This window comes from Macaca mulatta, chromosome 20, assembly GCF_049350105.2.
Source record: "Macaca mulatta isolate MMU2019108-1 chromosome 20, T2T-MMU8v2.0, whole genome shotgun sequence".
In the NCBI taxonomy this organism is placed as follows: domain Eukaryota; kingdom Metazoa; phylum Chordata; class Mammalia; order Primates; family Cercopithecidae; genus Macaca; species Macaca mulatta.
Genome location: NC_133425.1, coordinates 2,384,839 through 2,408,483, shown reverse-complemented (window position 1 = coordinate 2,408,483; position 23,645 = coordinate 2,384,839). Strand labels below are relative to the sequence as shown.

Here is a 23,645-nt window from a genome sequence, read left to right as displayed (position 1 = left end):
TCCGAGATCCACCAAGCAGCAGGCAGAAAACTTTAGAGCCCCAAGGACCCAGTGCCACCCTCCCTGGGCCTTGTCCTCATCTGCTGGTCCTTCAGATGAGAGAGGGCATCCCTGTAAGCCCCCCACCCCCGCCAGCCTCCACTGCAGGCAACAGCTTCTCCTACCTGTCTGCAGAGCAGCCGGCTGAAGCTGGGGGAGCGGGCTGTGCCCCGAGGGGACAGGGCGTGGAGGGTCTCGCTGCTCCTGGCTGGGGATGACACAGCCAATGGGATCTGGAGGGAGGCACAGGACTCCGCGGGCGGCGAGTGTGCAGAGGCCACGGAGCCTAGGGCAGGGGAGAATCTAAGCTGGCAGCTCTGCCCCTGCCTTCCCGCCCAGCTTCCACCCACCCCGTCCTCCCCCAACCTGCCCCCACCCTCCTTCCCGCCCGGCTTCCACCCACCCCGTCCTCCCCAAACCTGCCCCCACCCTCCTTCCCGCCCGGCTTCCACCCACCCCGTCCTCCCCCAACCTGCCCCCACCCTCCTTCCCGCCCGGCTTCCACCCACCCCGTCCTCCCCCAACCTGCCACCATCCTCCTTCCTGGCCAGCCCCGGCCCAATCCGTCCTCCCTCTCACCTGCCCACCCAGTCGTCCCCTCATCTGCCCACACCCGGCCTCCCCGGCCTGGCCTCCATCCTCCCTCCTGCCTGCCCCCATCCTCCTTCCCACCCACCCTCCCTCCTGCCCCACCCTGGCCTGCCCCATCCTCCTCCCTGTCCGGCCATCCTCCCTCTCACTGCCCTGTCCTGCTTCCCACTCAGCCCACGTCTTCCTGCTGGCCCCACCGGCTGCCGTACCCAGGGGGGTGCTGGCCCCATAGGTCTCCATCTCCACCTCCTGCAGCGGGCGGGGGTGGGGCGCCGCCGCAGGCACCACAGGCCGGAACATATAGCTGTCGTTGGGCAGTGAGAGCATCCTGGACACGGACACCTTGCGTGCGACAAGGAGGTTTGGGGTGTCCCTGGCGCCCGGACTCTCCTGGGGCGAGGGAGGCCTGTCTGCATCCACCCGGCGTGCACCCCCGGGGCCCTGCGCCAGCTCCAGCTCGATCTCGGCGTCCAACTCTGCATCCTCGCGTGCCTCCTTGTTGCTCTCCTCCAGGTGCTTCATGAGCACGGCCACCACCACGTTCACCAGCACGAACTGGGCCACCAGCACGAAGGTCACGAAGTAGACGGGCGACAGCGCCGGCAGGTAGCTCAGGCAGTGCTTGTCCTCGCGGGTGCACTCGCGCAGCGTGTCCTGCGGCGGGGGACAGCTGCAGGCTGGGGTCCACACCCACCTGTGGGCACCACCCTGGGAGTGCCATGCCCTTCCCCCTGCCCGGCAAGGACGGACCCGGCCCAGTCCTGGGAAAACCTGAAACACCACTGGGGTTGCCAGGTACCAGGGTCACGGCCATGGCGGGTACCTTCATGATCCCGTTCCAGTTGTCCCCCGTGGACACGCGGAACAGTGTGAGGAAGGCCATGCCGAAGTTGCTGAAGGTGGCGTGCCTACTCAGGCCCTCGCAGGGGTTGTCTTCACTGCACTCTGAAGGGAGGGACCCCCCGCCCGGTCAGCCGCGCCTGCTCTGGGTGGAGGCGGGACACACACCCAGCCTCCACATGCTCCCTGGGGAGCCCAGAGGCGGGGTCAGCCCAGAGGATGTGGATGACGAGGCCCCGGTGGTTCGACCTGCCCAGCAGAGGCTGACCCTGGGTGTGAGGCCGGAGGCCCTGGGCTGAGGCCTCTGCTGCCGCACCTTGGCTGGGACTCATCAGGCCTGGCGGCTGCGACCCCAAACCGTGGAAGAAACATCATTGTCTGTGTCTGGGACTGTGCGTGGTGGGGGGCAAGTGGGGGCCGGCTGGCCAGAATCAAGCTTGCCCGGTGGACAGATGCTGGACTGTGACAATGTCACACCTGTCAGAACGGGGCTCGGGGAAGGGACCTGGCAGGGACTGGGCTGTCTGAAGTGGGACCCGGTAGGGGCAGGGCTGGGCCATCTAAGGAGGGTCCCTGCCTGCCCCGCCCAGCCTGGGCTGAGGCTGAGGCCTGGGTGGGGGCCTCAGGAGGCTACAGCCACCAGGCGAGGGGACACAGCCAGCATTTGTCTCCGGGGACCACGTGGCATTAGGGATGGCGGCGTGTTTCTAGATGTTTGTGCGTGCACGTCTCCACGTCTACTCGCTTCCCCTCGTGTGTGGCAGGCATCCCTGTGTCTGCGTTCCTGTGTGCACGTCTGCATACGTGTCACAAGCCTGGGTGCAGGCCTCTGCGTCAACATAGGAGCCTCGGCCTCGTGCAGAAAAGGCTCAGACGCAGGCCCGAGTGAGGACGCCCAGCGGGTGTGTGGCCCCCGTCAGGCCCCGCACTGTTCGCAGGCATGTGACTGCGTTGTGAGTAGACGGGCACGGGGGTGCCTATCAGGACCCCGTGTGTGCCAGGAGGAGGGCGCAGGGGCCACTCACCCAGCCTCCCGAACAGCTCCACTCCCAGCGCAGCATAGATAAAAAACAGGAGCATGAAAAGAAGGCCCAGGTTGCCCACCTACATGAGAGAGAAGCAGAGCCGGGTCAGGCAGGCGGGCAGGGAGGCCTCAGCCCACGCTGCAGGGCACTCGGCACCTCAGCCACCAGGCCCCACCGGCCCACCCTCTTCCAGGCCAAGTGGAAGCAAGTTCCCAGAGCTGGGCGGGGACCCCCGTTCCTCAGCCCCACGCCCCTTTCGGGGCTCCATGGTCTCACCAGGTAGACAGACACAACCTACCCCTCCATGCTCGCCCACACTGGCTTCTCTCTTTGCGCCCTCCCCCTGAGCATCAGCCTCTGGCCCAGAGCCCACTCCACACTCTCTGCCCAGCAGGTTCCCCCAGGGCTCTGGCCCACCCTGTTCAGGGGCTACCTCAGAGATTCCATGGCGGGGCCCAGGCCGGCACGCGGCTGACTGAGGGGTCCTGGCAGGTGGCCTGGGCCTCACCCCTCCCCTGCCACAGCTCTCCTGTGGACCACCCCACCAGCCCCAGCATCTGCACACACTGCTCCGCCGGGCGGCGCACCCTCCAAGGCTGGCCAGGCCTGCCCTACTCCACGTCCCTCCTCTGCACAGCTGAGCACCTGGTGAAGCGGCACCGGGCCCTCGGGAGTGTTACTCGGATGAAGCTAGGCACACCGCTGAGGACAGGGTGAGTGGGGACGGCTGAGGTGGGAGGCAGAAGACAGGCAGGGGGCAACTGACAGATGGCACAGAGACGGGAAATGACTGGGAAGAGGAGGTGCCAGGTGCATGGGCAGCCATGGGGGTGGCGGGTGGCTGGGAACGTGGCTGGGCTGGTGGATAGATGGACACGAGGGTTGGACAGGTGTACTAGAGACTATGGACAGGACACTGCATTGGGTCTCTTGGCTGTGGAGGCCAGAAAGGATCTGGGCAGGGGCCAGGGGCACAGGAAGCAGGGAGGCTGGGCCCATGTGGGCTCTGAGGGGGAGCCAGGCCTGCGGCTGACGCCTGCATCCTGGGTGTGGTCCTGGGCGCACACACACGCGCCCTGGCCACCTGCTGCACTCTGCCTGGATCCCTCCGGCTCTCCACAGCCCCTGCCTCTGGAAGTGCACTGGGCAGGTGGCCCCAGTTATGGGTCTTGCCCAGAGGACGGAGGCCAGAGGGCAGCGGCTGGATCCACCTCTCCCAGCCCAGCCAAGCCACCCACTGCACACAGCAGGGATACGGCTTCAGCCGTCGCACAACCGAGGGACCAGAGAGACAAATGAGGGAGAGTGGGGGCGGCGAGGCCCTCCCTGCAACCTCCTCTTTCGGGCGCGTGTGGGGCCTGCGCTGAGGATGGTGAGGGCTCCACCTACCTGGGGCAGGGCTTGCACGACGGTGTCCAGCAGGGCGCGCATGCCCGTGGCCATCTTCAGCAGCTTCAGCACTAGGGCCGGGAGCTGAGCGTCAGCAGGGCTGGGCTGGGGACCCTGGTCGCGCCTACCCTCACTCCCACCTAAGGCCGAGCCCCCACCCTCCACCCGCAGAGGGCACCTGGCGGGCGCGCGGGCACCTACCCCGGGCGATGCGGAGCACACGCATGATGCGGATGATGGTGGGGTTGATGGGCAGCGCGGCGCTCATCTCTATCTCCTCCAGCGTGATGCCCATGAGTGACAGCAGCACGATGGCCAGGTCCAGCTGGTTCCACCTGCGAGGCCGCAGGCTCAGCGCACACGCCCGGGGTCCCCGCCTCGGCTCAGCAGCATCACTTCTGCCCCCCCGTGGAAAAGCCTGCGGCCGCACCTGCCCCAGCCTCTAGAGCCCCGAGGGGCCCCCAGAACCCGAGACGGCCCTGCCCCACACACCTGTCCTTGAAGAACCGACGGAACCCAAACGCCACCAGCTTCAGCGCAGCCTCGAAGACAAACACGATGGTGAACACGTAGTTGCAGTACTTGAGGGCCTCGTCCAGCGACTGGGGGTGGAGGGTCGGGCTGGCTGAGGTGGGGCTGGGGCCACCCCTCTTCCCCTGGCTCCCACTCTGCACGCCTGTGAGTGACCCCGGGGGCCGGCCCTGGAGGCTCCCAGGTCAGCTCAGCAGCTCCTTCCTGGGCACCGGGAGCCTCTTCGGCCCTCCTCCAGCCCAGCACACAGGCAGTGCTTCGAAGCATCTGACCAGGTGAATGAGTGAAAGCTACTCTCCCAGCATCCACAGGCCCAGCTGAACGCCACGGTCTCCGGGTCCGGGAAGCCACCCTGAGCTGCCCGCCTACTTCACACGCTGCAGCCATCTGTGCGCCCCAGCGGCAGTGTCCTGGCCTCCCAACTGTCCCCTACCGACCTGAGCACCTCGGCGGCATGGGGACATGGGCTCACAGGGCCCAACTCTGAGCACCTACGGTATGCAGCCTGGGCTGGGCTGGGACGCACTGCCTGGATGGATCCTGGAGCCCCCCACCCTCTGAGGATGAACCTCTGGGGAGGGAAGACCCTGCCCCTCCCAGCCCATGCTCCTGGTTTCTGGCCACGGCCATCCTCAGCTCCACACAAAATGTGTTCCACAGAGCTGAGTCCGCTCAGCCTCAAAGGCTTACTGCTACCGAGACTACCTCCTTCCTCTGGAAGGCTGGGAGGACCATGTCCTTCCACTGAGGAAAGGATAGGATACAGGGGGACCCGAGTAAAGAGAAACTCCATCTCAGGCCCTCCTGTCTCCTGCCAGCCTCCTCACGATGGGACATGCACGGCCTGCCAGCCCCTCCTCACGGGTGGGACGCGCACGGCCAGGCTGGGGAGGGGCCTCCAGGGCAGGGGGAGGGGAGTTTCAATCAATGTTAAAAGAAAGACTTGTTTTCACACAAAATCTCCACATCCCCCATGCAAACCCCAGTGAGGGCTCAGCGGAGCGCCAGTCCTGGGTTGTACGTGCTGTTAGCTGCCCCACTGGGGGTGCCCCAGCCCCAGGGCCCTCTTTTCGCCCTGGTGTGGGGGAAGGAAGGGCCCCCTCGCCACCCTGGTCTGCGGGAAGGAAGGGCCCTCTCGCACCCACCTTTGGTTGGTTATAGTGCTCCATGGACATGGTGATGACATTGACGCAGATAATGAAGGTGATGAAGAGATCGAGATAGTGGCTGGTGCACAGCGAGTGAATGGAGCGGCGGGTGGGCGAGTAATCAGCATAGTAGGGCCGGCGCTGGGCCTCTGCAGGGAGGGCGGCCGTGAGCGCCAGGCGGGAGGGCTGCCCCAGGCTCCTGCAGACCCCATTCTCTTCCCAGGTGGCCAAGTGTAGGGGAGAAGTGGGGGCCCAGGCTCAGATGTGAAGATGGGGCTGGCCCTGCCTCATGGCAGGGCTCACGTCAGACTGGAGGAGAAGGACTCACTCAGGGAAGGGACCCTGTTCTAGGTGAGATGCAGCTCACTGGGAAGCTGGCCAGGCCAGGAGGCCCGGGCTGGAGCAGGCCGCTGACTAACCTCCTCCTCAGCAACGCGGCCGCATCCTGGGCAGGCCCCAAGAGTGGGTCCGAAGCTGAGACGGCTTCCCCACATCCCACCTGGCTGCCTGGCACACCCCGCCCTCCTGGAGCTCCCAGATTGGCACACCACATGGCTGGGCCCCTCTCTTAGACCCGGGCCCACAAGGCCTCACTGGAGCAGAGACGAGAGCGTGACCTGCCCTCTGGCCACCAGCCCAAGTCCCTCCCCTCCCCATCATCCAAGAGGCCATGGGCTGTGGTCTAGGGTCTGCCAGACTCCAGACCATCTGAAGTCGGTGCCCACCATCTGCGTGTGTCTCCCAGGCAGGTGTGCACTGAACGCTCGGCCTCCAGGGCCCCTCCACGCACAAGGAGGAGCTCCCGCAGGTGAAGGCGTGAGCTGCCACCACACCCCAGCACCTGCCTCGGCCACAGAACCACACACGGGTGGGGACCACTGGCCCAGGGCCTGGAAGAGCAGGATACACCCCCCGCCCGACCCCCATGCTCTGCGGGCCAGCATGCAGTCACGGAAGCACTCGGTGCAGCCTAGGCAGCCAGAGGGGGCCAGCGGACAGTCGGGCTGGACCAGCAAGGACACAGGGCAGCCACAGGCCTGCAGGGGTGTGGGTGGCCCCTTGTTGCTCTGGGTGTCCTGGTGCACGGCAGAGATGCAGGCAGACTGTGAGTCGGGCACAGCCACACACATGCATGTACACAGCAGCCCAGGCACCAGTGGGCGAGCGCAGCCCGTCCCTGCGCCACACACCCAGCACCTCCAGCTGCCTGTGCCCGCCCTGCGGAGGACCCCAGCAGGCCTGGGATGCCCGCCCTTTCCCGAGCAGCGGCCGCAGGAGCGGGGCCTGAGGCATGCAGGGCAGGGCCGGTACCTGGGCTGGGGAAAGTGCCTGGAAAGACAAGGAGATGGTCTGAGGGCTAAGGGCATGGGGGCACTCGGGCCTGGAGCCCTCCCTGCTCTCCCTCAGGCCCCGTGTTTCGGGGGCTGTGCTGGCTCCTTGTGGAGTAAGGACTCGGTGGGGAACCTGCCCCTTGGGCACTGGGGATGGGGTTGGGGGCGCCTCCTCTCCTGCTGTGGCGGGCTCCCCCAGCGGCCCTCTCCGGCCAGCCCCTCCAAGGCCCGGCCCCCATGCAGGCCCAGGCAAGGCGGGTGGCGTGCAGAGCCATTCGGGGAGGCTGGGGCTGGAGCAGGCAGGGCTGGAGGGCCCGGTGGGCACACAGGTACCGACCCGCCACCGCCACCGGGAGCGCCTTACTCCTGCGCCTCCTCTCCAGGCGCCGTAGCCGCTTCTCCTCACGCCGCCGCGCCTCCTCCGCCTCCTGGTGCTGCCGGCACTTGTGGAAGTTCTCGACCACGACACCCACGAACATGTTGAGCACGAAGAAGCTGACGATGAGCAGGAAGGAGATGAAGTACAGCAGCATCCAGGGGTTGTGGTTCTGCACGGGCTGCGGCACAGAGCTGGTGGGTCCCCGCCCAGATGCCCTGCCCAGGACGGCCCCACGAGTCTCCAGAAGCCAAGACAGCCACTCGGGGGAGACCCTGAGGTGACCCGGCCACCCGCCTGTGCACACCTGCTGGTCCACACCGACGGCGTCCAGCCCGTCGTACATGATGTTCACCCAGCCGTCTTTGGACGACAGCACGAACAGCGACATCAGGGCCTGAGGGCCAGAGCCAGGGTCACTGAGGAGGGCTGGAGCTGGGGTCGCTGGCCCTCTCGCTCCAGGGGGTCCTGGAGACCCCCCCCCGCCTCCTGCCGCCGCCTGCCCACCTGGCCCAGGTTGTCGAAGTTGTACTTGCGCCTCACCCAGCGGTAGTGGGCGGCCCGGCACTGCGCCTTGGTGGAGATGTTCCTGGTGTCGCCGCCCTCGCAGTAGTAGAACTTCCCTTTGAAGAGCTGATGGGTGCGGCGGTCACCGCGGAGGGCCCGGCCTGTGCCCCACCCCACAGAGGGCCTCCTGGGGTGCGAGTGAGGCCTGAGCTGTCCCTCCCCGTCCCACAACAGTGCTGCTGGGAGCCACACTGGGAAGACAGACCCTGGGGCACGTGGAGGCCACACACCTGCACACCCAAGATGCCAAAAATGATGAAGAAGGCGCAGCAGATGAGGACGATGTTCCCGATGGGCCTGAGTGACGAGATCAGCGTCTCCACCACCAGCTTGAGGCCCGGGGCCCGGCTGATGACCCTGGAAGAGAGTGAAGGATACACTGCGGTCATCCATGGCAGCAGCTGCCAGGCGCTGGCACAGCTTGGCAAAGGCCCCAAGGTGGGGCTGACTGGGCAGCCTGCGAACAGCCCAGGACTGCGAGAGCAGTGATGGATAGTGGCGTCGGGGGACTGTGCTTCCGGGTTGCCCCAGGAGCCCAGGGGTGCCCCCGGTCCCCACCTCAGAGGCCGCAAGGTCCGCAGCAGACGCAGCACGCGCAGAACGCCCAGGATCTTGGCGCCACCAGCCGAGGCCATGGCCACGACAATGTCGACCAGGGACACCAGCACCAGCAGCCCGTCCAGCAGGTTCCAGCTGCTCTGAAGGTAGGCATGCTCGCCCGAAAGCAGCCCCAGGGCCACCACCTGGGGAGGGCCAATGGCACTGATCTCAGGCTCAGGCCTGGGGGATCTGGGAAGTTGGCACGCAACTGGTGGGGATGAGGGCAGAATGGGGGCCTGGGAACGAGGGGCAGTCCCCGGGCCCTGCGGTACCTTCACCATCATCTCCACCACGAAGATGGCCGTGAAGATGTAATTGGAGACGCTGAGGAAGGCCCGCTCCTGCCGGGAGAGGACGGTGGGGGCTGTGTCCACTCCGTCCCTCCCTGGGGGTCGCGGTGGCCTGGGACGATGGGGTTGGCCGACTCACGGTGCTGCCGGGGTCAATGTCAGGCCTCTCCAGGGCGATGGTGACGCAGTTGAGGAAGATGAAGACGAGGACCACGTGATCAAACATCTTGTGCGTGATGATCTTCTGGCAGGAGACGCGGAACCTGGGTGGGCAGGAGCGGGTGAGAGGCGGGCACAGACAGCGGAGTGGATGGGGGTCGCAGGACAGCCCTGGCCAGGTCTCCACTTCAGCCCGGGTCCCTGTGGTCTGAGAAGGGGGGCCCACCCAGAAATATCCTCCAAGTGCCAGCCCCGCCCAGTGGGGACCTGGGGGCGGGGGTCCCGTGGGCTGGCACGAGCCATGTAGCCTCCTGACCCGGCCTCCTCACCGGTTCTGTGGGGAGAAGAGGTAGAGGGCCCAGACCTCCCGGCTCCGGCACCACTGGGGCTTGTAGGGCTCCAGAACTTTGTGCAGGCGGAAGCAGCAGCTCTGGGGGATGAGAAGTCGGGTTCTCAGAGCCCTGTGCCTGCCTGCCTGGCCCCCCACCAGGGCCCTCTGCACTCAGCTCGGCCACTCCTCCCAGCCCTCCTCCCAGCACCTTCTCAGCCTTGTCCATCCTCATTCCTCACCCACTGGCCTCTGGGCTCTGGCTTTCTGGCCTCTGGGGCCCGTAGCACAGAACCGCCTCCTTCCCTACCCTGGGGATGGCAGAGTGACCCATGCTGGGAGTCCACGGGGCCAGGTAAGTGGGTGCTCTTGGGCCCCTGGCTCTGGCTCTGGCTCTGAGGAGTGGTCCTTGACCCACAGGAGCCTGAGAGTCTAGTGGATGCCTGGCCCTGCCTCGGCAACAGCTCTCAGCCAGTGGCTGACCCACGGTGCAGGGCGCAGCCCCCGTATGCAGGCTGTACATGGATCATCTAGGACACGGCCCCCAGACAACAGGGACTCTGGGATCGGCTGTGGCTGAATCCCTGAATGCTGCTGGATTCCTCCCTGGCCCAGCCTGCTTCTCTCCCCTTCTGAACCTCCCCAGTTAACACCATGCTCTGAATCCCACCTCAAATCCCACTTCAGGGAACCTGCCCCAGACAGAGGGAGGCGAGACGGCTGTGGGCCCAGGGCCACGCACTCACATCCTCCAAGTCATCGTCAAGCTCGGCCGCATCCTCCCGGTGGCTGTCGACGCGTAGGAAGAACTCGCTGGGCAGGGCCACCATCTGCCCGTTGCAGTCGCGACACTTGGTGGGTGGGTGGGGGGCCGGCCGGAGGGGCCGTGGGTCCAGGGACTCGGCCCGCCGCAGTGGGGTGGCACGGGGCCCCGGCGTGGCCCTGCCGTCCTCGGCTTCGTCGTCAGTACTGCCCTTGCCCTCACCGGACAGCAAGGACTCACGTTCCCCGCACTGGCTGCGGCGCTTGAGGCTGGGGGCACGGCCCAGGCTGCTCCAGCTGGAACGCCGGCTGCTCCAGGCACCATTGGGGCCCCAGGGGGCGCAGGGAGAACTTCGGAGGTTGGCCTGGGGGGTGGCGGGAGTCAGTGGCCTGACGGCATCACTATTAACACCAACTGTTGGCATTTATGGAGCACCTACTGTGTGCAAACCATACGTGGATCATTTCACACATAGACAGCCCTGCCAGGGAAGCACGGTGGAGGCTGCGATTTTAGGGGCCCACCGAGCCAACCATAGGCACAGCTCGTGAGGGTCAAGGTGCCCGCCTTGCAGGGGTGAGGCCCTGGGCTCTGCTGGGTCAGGGGCCAGAACCAGTGCAGGACCAGACAAAGCGCGGGTGGCCCCAGCATCCCCAGGAGCTGGGCCTGTGGCTCAGCCTCACATCTGTCCCGCTTCCTCCCCTGCTAGGGCGTCTGCCTCACTCCCGTGCTCCGTGACTGTTGCAGGTGGTACTGCCTGGAGTTCGTTTCAAAACTGCTCCCCTCCAGTTCCCCGGACCCAGAGAGATGCCCTGGCTGTAAAGGGAATCGGGCTGCTTCTCGTGGCAGCGGAACCCCCGCCTGGCCTGCTGTCTGTTTCCCGGGCACGCTTCTGCCCCCAGCTGCCTTGGGTCTTCCCGTGCTGTGCGCTGTGCACTCTGCTAGACCGTTGGCTGCACAGAGGTTCCACGCCTGCCCCTTCACACCGGCCTCGCGGAACAGCAGCCCTGGCTTCCGTTTACAGAAACCAGAGCACTCTTTCCCAGTCTCTGCACAGGGTTGGGACTTTATGGGCATGTGGGGAGGGACCCTCACTCGTGTTTGGGGAAGGCCATAAGGAGCCAGGTGGGGAAAACCTGAAGGGGCCTAAGAGCTGGGGCAGGAGATGGTCCCTACCGGAGGCTTCTGGTCTCCCAGGGGCGGGTCTCCGGAGCTGCTGCTGCCACGCCGAGAGTCTGGGAGGCTGGGGGCTGCGTCCAGGTATGGTGAGCTCTTGGGAGTAGGCATGGGTGTGGCCGCTGTGCACATGATGAGGGGAGGGGACAGGCTGCCTCGTCCCTCCAGGTGCCCGTTGGGGGTCACGGCCAGGGAACACATCTTCAGCTCTGCGCAACAGAGGGAGGAACAGGCCCCTAAAGCTGCCAGGCTCCCAGGATCAGGAATCCTCCCACCTAGGACTCGCCCTTGGGGGCCCTGCCCAGCCAGCCCGGCGTACTCCACCCACCAGAACCCGGACCACCCACCGACCACACGCACCTGTGGTCTGGAGCTCTCTGAGCTTGTGGAAATCCTCCTCGAAGTGGACCGATGTCTTGTCCTCGTCCGTGTCGGATCTGTTGGCATCACCCTGTACCCCGCAAAGCACAAGGCAGGGATGAGGGCCCTGTGAGTGGTGACCCCTCATGCCAGATGGAAGGCTGGGCTGGCCTGGGAGGTGGGGTGTAGACAGGAGGACCCAGAGGATGATCTCACTGCCAAGGTCGGGGCAGGTAGGTGAGGAATCTGCCTCTCCAGACCAATCCCTGCCCACCCCGCTGGGCTCCTGGCCTCCCCGCTCCTTCTGGAAGGCCCCCTCCTCGTGGAAGCCAGTTTCCCTTCTCTATCCCTCACCTCCTGGCAGGCCCCCCACGGGGACCCCTCCCCTCGACCTAAAGCCCTTTTTGCTTCTCATCGCCCTCCTCCTGGCAGCAACCCCTTCTCCTGGAAGCCCCTCTCCCTGCCTCCTCACCTCCGCCTGAAAGCCCTCCACAAGGATGGCCACCAGCAGGTTGAAGAGCACGTAGTTGCCGAAGGTCATGAGGGCCACGAAGTAGAGGGCGGCCCAGGAGGAGGTGGAGGCCATGCCGTTGTACAGCACCACGTTCCAGTCCTCCTGGGTCAGGATCTGGGGGACAGCAGGGAGACCGGGATGGTCAGCCCAGCCCCAAAATGCCAGCAAGTCCTTGGGATGGAGGCAGCTCTGGGCACGCAGCACGGCACATCCACCTCTCTGGGGACCAGACTCGGCAGCCAGCACTGCTGCGGGCACCCCTGGGCACTACCTGGAACACGGTGACGATGGCCCACAGCAGGGAGTCAAAGTTCTTTCTGTCGGGCACGGTGTCTCCGGTGTCTGTCTTCAGGCTGAACTTGCAACCGAAAAGGTGCATGCCCAGGATGCTGGGGGCGGGGACAGGGGCGTGTTGAGGGTGGAAGCAGGGGTGTGCTGAGGGGAAGAAGGTGGGGGAGGGGAGAAGAGTGGAAGGAAGGAGGGGCAGGGCTGGCTCTGGCCATCTGGGCTCTCCTGGCCCCCCACCCTCCCTGGGCGCCCAAGCTCTCTGGCTTACAAGGGACTTCCTACCCCCACAACTCAGTAATGTCCATTCTACAGGCAAGAGGACCAAGACCAGAGGTGGAACAAACATGGGGAGACCACTCTGGCTTCGGGCGGCAACCGGGACCTGGGACACCTGCCTCATTCAGCCCCTCTGGACCGTGAGAACCCCGCCTGCCTGGCTTCTTACCCTCCAGCTGACCCTGACCCTGAGCTCCAGGCTAGAGTGGCACCCAGCGGGCGCTCAGAACAACCCAGTTGGAGCCTGGTGCCCATCCCCACCCCCAGCACTCTACCCTTATTTCAGTAAGTCCCCAGTTTGTCTACCTGGCAACCCATCTCTGAACCCTGCCATCTCACTCCCTCCATGTCTAGTGCGTGGCACACAGTAGGTGCCCCATCAGTGCTTCTCGAATGAAGGCAGCGGAGGTCGAGTGTCTGCAGATGCCCTGGGGCTGGTGGTGGGAGGGCTCCTTCTGTTTGGGGGCGCCCCGGGCCTGTGCTCCTGGCTGCCCTGGGGTGAGACGCTGGGCGGGCTGGGGGGCCCACCTGAAGATGAAAATGAAGAGCATGAGCAGCGTGCAGAAGGTGGCCACGTTGTCCATGGTCTTCACCAGTACCACAAGCTGGCGCCGCAGCGCTGGCAGGAAGCGCACCAGCTTCAGCACACGCAGCAGCCGGAAGGTGCGCAGCACAGACAGACCGCCGTCCGCCTGCCCCACGATCTCCCAGACGCTGCGGATGGGTGGGGGCGACGGTCAGCGGGGCCATGGTCCCCGACCCCAGCCCTCCTCCCGCTGGAAGCAGGATTAACAGCCAGGGAGCCACAGTGGCCCCTGTGCTGCATCCCACAGACGGGAGCAGGTCTGGCTGCATCGAGGGGCATGAGCAGCTGCGGATGCACCTCAAAAGCCTCTTGACCTGCTGACAGCCCCAGCGGCTGTCTGGCCCCCCGCACCGCCGGGAAAGCAGAAGCCTGGCTCTGGTCAGGTCGAGGAAGCCCCTTCGCCAAGGACGCTCTCCTGTCCCGGGACTTCCACAGCCAACCTGGCTTGTCCGTTCCGCTCACCCACTCCCTGCCCCGGGGTGTGAGACCCCTCACCCCTCTCTACTCTCAAGGGATGAGCTTCCTTCTAGGGGAAGACGGGCGGCGTTTCCCCTCAAATTTTCCCAATCCTTTCTGGTTTAATTTTGTTGCAGCAAATGCTCCCCCAGCAGCAAACATGATTCAGCCTTTTAAGCTGGTCTTTCTCGCTGGGTCTGGCCCCAAACAGTTCAGCCCTGAGGCCAATGCACACCTGCATTGTTCCTGCAGGGAACAGCTCTTCTAGTTTCCAGAAACATCCTTCTGAGATGCAGCTGACCTAACAGGTGTGCACCTAGTAGTGCCTGCAGGGAAGCATAGGGTCTGGGGAGGGGACTCTGCCCAGGACAGTCCCATGGGGCACTGGGGCCACCAAGCACCTGCTTCCCACAGCTTGTCATAAAGAGCTGTGTCGCTGCCAGCACTTCCTCCTGTGCTCAGGGTTTTGCTCTGCAGGTGGATTCTTTGCCAGACAGTGGAGCTTCCCGGGCCCCTCTGGCCTGGGGAGCGGGTGGAGACCCACCTGATGACCACGATGATGCCGTCGAAGATGTTGTACGGGTTCCGGATGTAACCCAGAGGGCCACAGGCCAGCAGTTTCAACAACATCTCCAAGGCGAACATGCTGGTGAACACAATGTTGCTGATCTCCAGGGCGTGAGTCAGTTCCTCGGGCTGCAGGCAGAGGTGGGGACAATCAGGTGACCCCATCCATGGCTCCCAACCCTCCTCAGCACTTATCTAGGAGCAGGTTTGGCTGCATCAAGACCCAAGGGATCAGGAGGGCTGCAGCAGCATCTCAGCAGCCTAATCAATTGCCATCTAGAGAGGAGGCCAGGACCCCAAGGAGGCTCCCTCCAGCAGAGGCTCAGCATACCTAGTCTCCTTTCCTCACCACCCCCGGCTTTCTGGGGCCCTGCCTGACTGTCCTACCATCAGGTCAGGCACTGGGACTGCTGGAAGCCTCTTGAGACTCCCCAGGCCCTGCAAGCATGACAGGGAGCCAGCCCCGTGACCAGGCCAGCCCGCACCTGCTCATGGTACTCCACGCCCATGCTCAGCGTGTTGACGAGAATGGCCATCATGATGCCACGGCTGAAGTACTTGCTGTCCACGATGCGGCGCAGCTTGCCGCTGAAGGTAGCCCAGAGGTGGCCCAGTCTGCCTGGCTCGCCCGGGGCTGCCATCTGCTGTGCCCGCCGCCGGGGGCTGCCTGGGCCTGGTGTGTCCGTCGCAGGGGGTGGTTGCATGGGATCCCGGCGGTCACCGTGCTGGATGTCCTGCGTGAATTCGTAGATGCCACGGCCATCTGAGTCTCCACTCTCTGAGCCACTGAGCTCCCCCTCCGGGTCCTCCAGGGCACGGGTGCAGTATGGGCAGCTCTTCAGCTCACAGGTCAGCGTGCCTGCTGGGGGGCTGGGCAGGGGGCAGGGCACGCTGAGGCCTGACAGATGGCCAGGGGCCTGGCCCAGTCCTGTGGGAGAGGGCACAGACAGAGGCAGGCCCACTCAGTGGTGCTGCCACAGGGGCCCGGGAACCCACACACACAGGAGCGGTAGGGTGAACGTGTCCCCCACAAAAAGATCCATCCAGAGTCCAACCTCCAGAACCTGCAAATGGACTTCACAGAAAGTAGGATCTCTGCAGGTGTCGAGTCAAAATGAAGAATGAGGAATGAGGCTATCCTGGAGTAGGGAAGGCCCTGAGCCACAACTGTTCCAATAAGAAGAAAACAAACAGGCCGGGCGCGGTGGCTCAAGCCTGTAATCCCAGCACTTTGGGAGGCCGAGACGGGCGGATCACGAGGTCAGGAGATCGAGACCATCCTGGCTAACACGGTGAAACCCCGTCTCTGCTAAAAAATACAAAAAAGTAGCCGGGCGCGGTGGTGGGCGCCTGTAGTCCCAGCTACTCGGGAGGCTGAGGCAGGAGAATGGCGTGAACCCGGGAGGCGGAGCTTGCAGTGAGCTGAGATCCGGCCACTGCACTCCAGCCCGGGCAACAGAGCGAGACTCCGTCTCAAAAAAAAAAAAGAAAAAAAAAGAAAACAAACAGCCACGTGAAGACAGACAGACACCGCAGGGACGTGTCGACAAGCCGGGGACCGGCAAAACCAGAACACAGGAGAGGTGAGGAAAGGTCTCCCCCAGAGCCTCCAGAGAAAGAACCCTGCAACGCCCGGATTTTGGACCACCAGCCTCCACTGCTGAGAGTGAGTTTCCACTGTTCCAAGCCCACTAGTTCGTGGTGACAGCAGCCTCAGACATCAGAAAAGCCATACATTCGGGCACATACTGGGCACATTCACAGACACACCTGGGCACACAGGCCCAACCCCCACAGCCGCATTCCTGCTCACCTACTGGGGCAGGGACACACTTAGGTGCAGAGACGTTTGCCTGCCTTAGGCTGTGCCATCTGCAGACATGTAACACCAGCCACTTCCCAGCAGCCACAGCACACAGCGAAGTTAGCTACGGGATTCTATTGGACTCCGCGCAAGCAAACCACGATCACTCCAACACGAAACTGACATAAAAATGACCAGCCAGCCGTCCTGTGATGTTTTCACGCTGTCTTTGGAACCCGTGTGCCTCTTACGATGCACAGTGGCTGGACTCCCACAGTTCAAGGGCTAGAAGCACGTGCCCCTGACACTGTTGCCCGCATGCCCTGGGTACCGGTGCATGAGGGCACACAGCATCCTGGTACCCTCAGTTGCACCCATCCCGGCCACGGGGGACACACCCCTGCCTGCGTCTCTACATCTGTGTCCGGAACCAGGAGGGACCCCCAAGCCTGTGTGGAACCTACCATCTGGGGGTCCTGGAGTCTCCCATTCACCTGGTCAACGGAGGCCCAGGCCCCGGGTAGGAGAACCCTGCACCAGCCTCTCTTCCTGACTGGCTGACTGTGACGGTACCTCCCCCACACTCCCCCGCTCGGTGTCCCCACCTAGAAGGGGGGCCAGCCTCAATGGCCACAAAGGGCGCTGCAAGTCCTCCAGGGAAGTGTCCAGTCTGTGGACACAAGCACGTGGTCCCTCTTGGAGCCGGGCAGGGGCAACGGATGCTGGCCCAGGAGGCTCTGACAGGCCTTGTCAGGTTCAGAATCCCACCTCCGTGGCCACCACGCCTGCTGTGAGATGTGGGCCACGGGGGGCTTGCTTTGGCACTGACGGGGGCAGGACCTCCCTCTTTTCCCCTCTTATGGGTTCCAGAGGCGTGGCTGGTCTGTTCCACAAATCAAAGCTGGGCTCATGAGAGTGCTTAGACTGGGGGCAGGCATGACACACTGGAGACCCTGCCCGCCCTGCCTAGGTCCCACCACCTCCTCCATGGGGTGGGGCTGGGTCCTCACCATGCTCCCCGACCACATGCTGGATCTTCTCGTAGGGATCAGGGCTATTCAAGCTCAAGGGGCTGTGCCCCCCAGTGCCTGGAGGCCCACTGGCCCACTTCCCCTTGGGTCCGGGGCTGGTGCTGCCTCTGCCGCTGCCCATCCCTGAGGACAGGATGGTGGGGTAGTTCATGGTGCCCAGCCCCGTGGCCAGTTTGAGGCTGGCGGCAGCGGTGGCGGCGGCACGTGCCACCTGGGCCCTCTCCTGCGGCCCCTCTACGTGGCAGTCGGCATGATAGATGCTGTGCACAGACTCTGCGTCGGGTGCTCTGCTGCCTGGGGAGGGTGGTGAGGGGGGCGCGCCGGCCCGCACCACCCTGGTGTCGCAGGCGCCTGGCTCAGGGCCGGGCCTGCGGGGGCTGCTGTGGCTGAAATGGTAGTGGTGGTGGTGGTGGTGGTGATGGTGGTAGACCAGGTGGTGCACCGAGGCTGTGTGCCTGCCCGCCCGGCGCTGGCGGTGCCCGGGACCCTGGCCTTGCACAGCGCTAGGGTCCACCTTCTTGCGCCAGCGGCTCTGCCAGCGGGCATAGAGGCGCAAGCCGCGCCGCTTGACCTTGCGGAATATGTGGCCCACATACTTCAGCAGCTCTTCGTAGCAGCTGCCAGGCTCGGAGAAGCTGGCCAGTGTGCTGTCGTTGGATAGGTGGCGCGCCCGCTGCTCCCGCATCAGCTGGCTCTCTCGCTGCTTTGTCTCTGAGAACTGCGTGGCAATCACCACCAGGCACAGGTTGATCATGAAGAAGGAGCCCACCTGTGACGGGGGCGGGCAGGTGGGTGGCGGTGAGTGAGTGAGTCTCTGATTCGCCACTGAGCCCTACTGCGCGCCGCCTATTCGAGTGGGGGCCACGCCATAAGCACAGTGGGTGGGGTGCCCTGCTATGGGCAGGTTACTGCGGTGTTCACTGCTGAGCCCCTACGTCTGCGGCAGGCGGCACAGTAGCTGTTCTATGCCTGTTTAGATGAAACACCTGGAACCCTCTTTCCTGTCTCTCCATGTGGCTCAGCCCCTCCTTTGCCTGCAGGTCTGCCCTTGAGATGACCCTCTCAACGGTGGCCACTCTCCCCTCCCCAGCACCCCAGGTGTTTCCTCCTTAGCACCGGCCAGTGTGCAGCAAATCTCTGCTCGCTCTCCTCGCTTGCTCTCTGAGAACAAGCTGGGGATGTCTGTCTGCTTCTGTTACCTGCTGGGTCCTTGCAGGGTGGCTCTACGTACACCCAGCACCCCACAGATGTCTGCGGCCTGATTAGCCCAACTCTGCTGGGACCCCATGGGGCCTGTGAGAGGACCAGGTGAGGAGCACACCTGGGGCCACACGCGCTGTGGAAAGCTGCGCTGGGAGGCTGTGTACTCTCCAGAGGTGTTCCTGGCTTTTCAGCCCTGAGCCAGCACCCACAGGCCTGGGCCCTGTCTAGGTGGTGGCATGGCCTCTTGAGGTCCCCAACCGCATCTCCCCACCCCCGCAAGCTCTGCCTCCCTCCCTTCAACTGGAGGCCAGACAGAAGCCCCTGTGACCACCCAGGTACCCCACCCCACCTCCAGCCAGCTAACACCAGGGCCCATCGTGGCGACCGCTGCCGCCCACACTCACGATGATGAGCAAGATGAAATAGATGAAATTGTAGAACGAGTGGGCGTCCATGACGTAGTACATGATGTCCACCCAGCCTTCCAGCGTGATCACCTGGGGGGGCGGTGGCTGGACTTGGGCCCGCACGACCCCTCCTCCTCCCCGCCCGTGCCCCCTGGGGTCTCGGCTGGGGGGCGAGTCCTGCACCCGCTCCCCTGCCGTGCCCCAGGGTCCCCGTCCCACCTTCTTGCCGCCCACCTGGAAGATGGCGATCCAGGCGTAGCCAATGTTGTCGAAGTTGATGGCACCGTTGTGGGGGTTGGAGTCGCCCGAGCGGCACACGTTGTAGTACTGGTTCCAGTTGATGCAGGCGTTGCGCGTGGCGCCCACCCCCTCGGCCTGGGGCTGCACGTAGGCCTCCCAGCCCAGCGTGCAGGGCACGCGCAACTCGCGGCGGCTGGGGATGTGCGAGCACTTCTGCATGCCGTTGTCTCGGCGCGAGGAGCAGATGAACGGGTTCTCCTCGCCCTCCTCCGTCTGGTAGTACGGCCGCAGGAAGGTCAGGTTGTTGTTTCTGGGGACGGGCACGACCAGGGCCAAGAGGTACAATCAGGGTCAGGGACGGTCAGGGTCGGGGGCACGATCAGGGTCAGGACCAGTAGACCAATCGTGGTTAGGGAGGCACACTTAGGGTCAGGGGGTGTGATAGGACCTGGGGTCACGACCAGGATCAGGGGACACAGCCAGAACCAGAGTCAAGGACACAGCGGTGCTGCAGAAACCACACCCTCCTCAGCCCCAATCCACAGAGAGAGAAAGACACAAAGGAACAGGGATAGACAGAGAAATCGACAAAGAACAGCAGAGAAACAGGGAGGAGGACCCAGGAGCCAGAAACCCAGGCTCAGACCTCAGCTCCTCCTGGAAGGGTATGAGGGGGGAGGGGCAAGGGACTAGGAGAGGAAACCCTGGGGTGAGGGAGGGGAGGCAGCCCTGGGGTGAGGGCCGAGGAAATCCTGGGCTGAGGGATGAGGGGAGGGGACCCCAAAGCAGGAGTGGAGAAATCCCAGGACAGGCGCTGAGGGGACCCTGGGGCATGGGCTGAGGGGCTCCTGGGGTGAGGGGAGGTGACTGCAGGACAACGGCTGAGAGAACCCTGAGGTGAGGAGAGGCGATCCCAGAGTAAGGGATGAGAGGACCCCGGGGTGAGGGCTGAGGGGAGACCCCGGGGAGAGAGCTGAGGGAAGACCCCAAGGTGAGGGCTGAGGGGAGACCCCGGGGTGAGGGCTGAGGGGAGACCCCGGGGAGAGGGCTGAGGGGACCCCGGGGAGAGGGCTGAGGGGAGACCCCGGGGTGAGGGCTGAGGGGAGACCCCGGGGAGAGGGCTGAGGGGACCCCGGGGAGAGGGCTGAGGGGACCCCAGGGAGAGGGCTGAGGGGACCCCGGGGTGAGGGCTGAGGGGACCCCGGGGTGAGGGCTGAGGAGACCCCGGGGAGAGGGCTGAGGGGAGACCCCAGGGTGAGGGCTGAGGGGACCCCGGGGAGAGGGCTGAGGAGACCCCGGGGAGAGGGCTGAGGAGACCCCGGGGAGAGGGCTGAGGGGAGACCCCAGGGTGAGGGCTGAGGGGACCCCGGGGAGAGGGCTGAGGGGAGACCCTGGGGTGAGGGCTGAGAGGACCCCGGGGTGAGGGCTGAGGGGAGACCCCGGGGTGAGGGCTGAGGGGACCCCGGGGTGAGGGCTGAGGGGAGACCCCGGGGTGAGGGCTGAGGGGACCCCGGGGTGAGGGGTGAGGGGACCCCGGGGTGAGGGCAGAAGGGACCCCGGGGTGAGGGCTGAGGGGACCCCGGGGTGAGGGCTGAGGGGACCCCGGGGTGAGGGCAGAGAGGACCCCGGGGTGAGGGCTGAGGGGACCCCGGGGTGAGGGCTGAGGGGACCCCGGGGTGAGGGCAGAAGGGACCCCGGGGTGAGGGCTGAGGGGACCCCGGGGTGAGGGCTGAGGGGACCCCGGGGTGAGGGCAGAGAGGACCCCGGGGTGAGGGCTGAGGGGACCACGGGGTGAGGGGTGAGGGAACTTGGGGGTGAGGAGAGGGGACGGAGTGTGGGGACTAACGTGTCCTGCGGGCTGAGAAAAAGCGGCACTGGGGGCGGGGCCTATGCTGCGGTTCCGCGGGGCAAGCGACTGCATGTGGGCGGAGCCATGTGAGGCAGGAACTTGACTGCATGGTGGGCGGAGCTATGTGGGGCAGTGCCATGTGGGGCGGTGACAGACCGCATGTGGGCGGAGCCAAGATGGGGGTGGGGCGGTGCAGGTGACTGCATGGTGGGCGGAGACTATATCGTGGGCAGAACCATGGGGGGGGCGGGAGGCACGGACGACTGCATGGTGGGCGGAATCATGATGGGGGTAGGGGGGCATGGGGGAGGGTGCAGGAGGGACAGGTGACTACATGGCGAGCGGAGTCATGACGAAGGTGGGGGTGGAGAGCAGGTGACTGCATGATGGGCAGAGCCACGTGGGGCGGTAACTGTGTTGGGTGGAGCCACATGGTGTGTTATATGCATGGTGGGCGGGGCCTCACAGGGGTCACAGGGGTGGGGTCTGGGTACCTGACAAAGGCACTGTCCAGGAAGCAGCGGTTCCGCAGGAGGCCAGCCCAGAGCTGGACGCCAACGATGCCGAAAATGAAGAAGACGAAGAAGCAGAGCAGAAGAACGTTCCCGAGCATGGGCAGCGTGTCCAGCAGCAGAGTGACCAGGATTCGCATGCCTGTGGGCAGCAGGTCCAGGATTGGCACTCCTAAGCCTTGCAGGAGCGTCCTTGGGGCTACAGCCCCTCCTGGGTCCGCTGAGCCCCGTCCACTGTTCACAGCAGGTGTCCACGCCCACCGCACACTGACTCAGGCCACCCCCTGGTGACTTTCCTGCACCCCTAGGGTGATCGGGGCTCCCCTCCTACCACCGCCAGCCTCCAGGGACACTGACACCCATCCACAGGTGTGCCAGGTCTCCACCTCCAACCATACCAGGATGGCAGGTCTGCTGCTTTTGGAGGGCTGCGGTGTGGAGGGGTGGGAGCGGAGGCAGGGGACTGCCCGCGGCAGGTCTGACCGTGCGGTATCTCAGGGGCTCAGGATGATCAGGTGGAGCTTAGTGGTGCTCAAGGCTTGTCCAGCTGCACCCTAAAGTTGCCATCGAGGCAGCAGCGGCCTCGGGAGCCCCAGAACCTCAGGTGGTTGGCTGCCTCCGGGGGTCTCTGCAGCAGGTCTGGGATCCTGAAACCTTTCTGATGCCCAGTGAGAATCCTGCCAGAGCAGAGCCCCACCTCAGAGAGGCTGCTGGAGGCGGTGGGGAGGACAGACAGTGGCTTTTCAAGAGGTACCACTGAAGCCATCGGTCCTGGGTGCTATGAGCTATGTGAACTCCAGATTAATCCAGCAAGGGGGTCAGCCAAGCCCCATGCGCCCCTTGCTCCATCCTGGGCCTGCTCCCCCAAGACGTTCTTTTCCCCAAATTTAAGCAAAGGCCAGGCTGAGGCTGCAGGCAGAGCCCTGGGCCAGGAGCCTGGGGACGCTAAGGTCTCACCCAGCACCCAGGGGTATCAATGGCAAAATGGGCCCCTCAGGTCATGGGGTGAGTCAGAGCCAGGAGGAGCACTGAAGTGTCAAAAGAGCCGACAGGAGCAGACAATCGGTGAGCGCTGCCCTGGCCAGACCGCACTGCCTCAAAGATCACAGATGATCCAAGGGTCAGACTGGACCCCAGGCCAACAGAATGGGATGCAGCCCTGAACGTGCCCTTATTATCAGGAACGTTATTATGCAGTCTGGAAGAGTTCCCTAATTCCCTCGAGACAGGAGCAGGTCCCCAGGAGGCCAGGCTGCTGGCGACAAGTAGGGCCACTCTGGGAATTTAACCTGAAAAATAAACATCCGTGGAATTCCAGGGGGCTGTGTATGCTGGGTTACTTCATGCTCCAACAGGTGGGGCCAGGCCGGTGTGCAGACTGAGCATACAGTGGGTGCCGGGCAAAGGGCCAAGAGCCACACGTGCGTCCACTCACCGCAGGCTCAGCCACCCTTGGGGTCATGGCTACCCCTGTACGCCACTATTCCAGGAGAAACTGAGGTTCAGGCTCTGTTAATCAGTGTCACACAGTATTCAAGCCCTATCTGAGCCGCACAGTTGAGCCAAGGCAGGCAGGGGGAAGGCAGGCTCGGGGACAAGTGGCACCTGCCTTTTGCGAAGCTAGAGGCTCCAGGGGAAGGAGTGCCTAGCCCTGGGGATCTGTGACTTTGGGGGGTTGCTGCAGGTCAAGCCCTGAGTGCCAAGGCCACCAGGACCCTGGTTAGGTAGCCAGAAAGGTTGTGTTATACCAGCATGTGCACACATGGGGCCACTCCTACACACAGCGTGCACTCGGGGCCTCTTACGGCCTCGTGGGAGCTGAACCCACCCCCAGGAGCCAGAGCAACTGAATGTAGCTGAGGGCTTTAAAGAACGATCCCACCCCATCCCCTGACGCAGGTGGGTGGCCCTTGGCCCGGGTTTGACCGGATCTTTCCCAAACAAGCAGGCATGGGACTTCCCGGGAAGCTTTTCCTCTGCCTCCCCTCATCCCCAGTGCACAGCAGACACACAGGAGCTCCTCTCCACCAGGCCCCCTCCTCACGCCTGCTGGCCAAGTCCTGAAGGGTTTCCAGCCTTCCTTCTAGAAAATCAGCTGCTCAGCAGGGGACATGGAGGCCCAGCCCTGGCCAGCCAGCTTCCCCTCTTCCCTTGGGTGGGGCTCCTGGCAGGAGGGTGGGGGCCAGAAGCAGTGGCGGGTAGGGAGGGTGAGCTGTCCTCAGGACAGGTGTCAGGCTCTCCCCTCGCCTGTGTGGGAGTGAAGGGGGTGCTGCACAGAGCCCCCAGCTGAGCTGAGCTGCACTCACAAGGGTGTCTCCACCAGCCATGAGCCACACTAGGATGCGCCAGACAGCAAATCCACCAGGGATTTGCTTGGCCCCCAGCCTTGCCCCAGATGC

At 64.6% G+C, this 23,645-nt stretch overlaps 1 protein-coding gene across 1 annotated transcript in view; it reads right to left on the bottom strand.

Moving 5' to 3' along the window:
* Positions 1 to 23,645, bottom strand: part of CACNA1H (calcium voltage-gated channel subunit alpha1 H) — a 68,134-nt gene that overhangs the window by 2,445 nt on the left and 42,044 nt on the right. Inside the window, exons 6-33 of the mRNA XM_077984990.1 lie at positions 21,229 to 21,388; positions 18,643 to 19,195; positions 17,015 to 17,804; positions 14,686 to 15,128; positions 14,178 to 14,329; positions 13,120 to 13,305; positions 12,299 to 12,416; positions 11,986 to 12,141; positions 11,514 to 11,604; positions 11,154 to 11,362; positions 9,961 to 10,341; positions 9,216 to 9,316; positions 8,867 to 8,990; positions 8,710 to 8,778; positions 8,396 to 8,580; positions 8,068 to 8,194; positions 7,778 to 7,903; positions 7,578 to 7,667; positions 7,259 to 7,451; positions 6,875 to 6,892; positions 5,561 to 5,712; positions 4,377 to 4,486; positions 4,086 to 4,219; positions 3,885 to 3,955; positions 2,496 to 2,574; positions 1,454 to 1,575; positions 840 to 1,284; positions 165 to 325 (exon numbers count right to left, since the gene is read on the bottom strand). Of these exons, the coding sequence (XP_077841116.1) occupies positions 165 to 325; positions 840 to 1,284; positions 1,454 to 1,575; positions 2,496 to 2,574; positions 3,885 to 3,955; positions 4,086 to 4,219; positions 4,377 to 4,486; positions 5,561 to 5,712; positions 6,875 to 6,892; positions 7,259 to 7,451; positions 7,578 to 7,667; positions 7,778 to 7,903; positions 8,068 to 8,194; positions 8,396 to 8,580; positions 8,710 to 8,778; positions 8,867 to 8,990; positions 9,216 to 9,316; positions 9,961 to 10,341; positions 11,154 to 11,362; positions 11,514 to 11,604; positions 11,986 to 12,141; positions 12,299 to 12,416; positions 13,120 to 13,305; positions 14,178 to 14,329; positions 14,686 to 15,128; positions 17,015 to 17,804; positions 18,643 to 19,195; positions 21,229 to 21,388 (5,546 nt within the window). The remainder of the gene's footprint in view (positions 1 to 164; positions 326 to 839; positions 1,285 to 1,453; positions 1,576 to 2,495; positions 2,575 to 3,884; positions 3,956 to 4,085; positions 4,220 to 4,376; positions 4,487 to 5,560; positions 5,713 to 6,874; positions 6,893 to 7,258; positions 7,452 to 7,577; positions 7,668 to 7,777; positions 7,904 to 8,067; positions 8,195 to 8,395; positions 8,581 to 8,709; positions 8,779 to 8,866; positions 8,991 to 9,215; positions 9,317 to 9,960; positions 10,342 to 11,153; positions 11,363 to 11,513; positions 11,605 to 11,985; positions 12,142 to 12,298; positions 12,417 to 13,119; positions 13,306 to 14,177; positions 14,330 to 14,685; positions 15,129 to 17,014; positions 17,805 to 18,642; positions 19,196 to 21,228; positions 21,389 to 23,645) is intronic.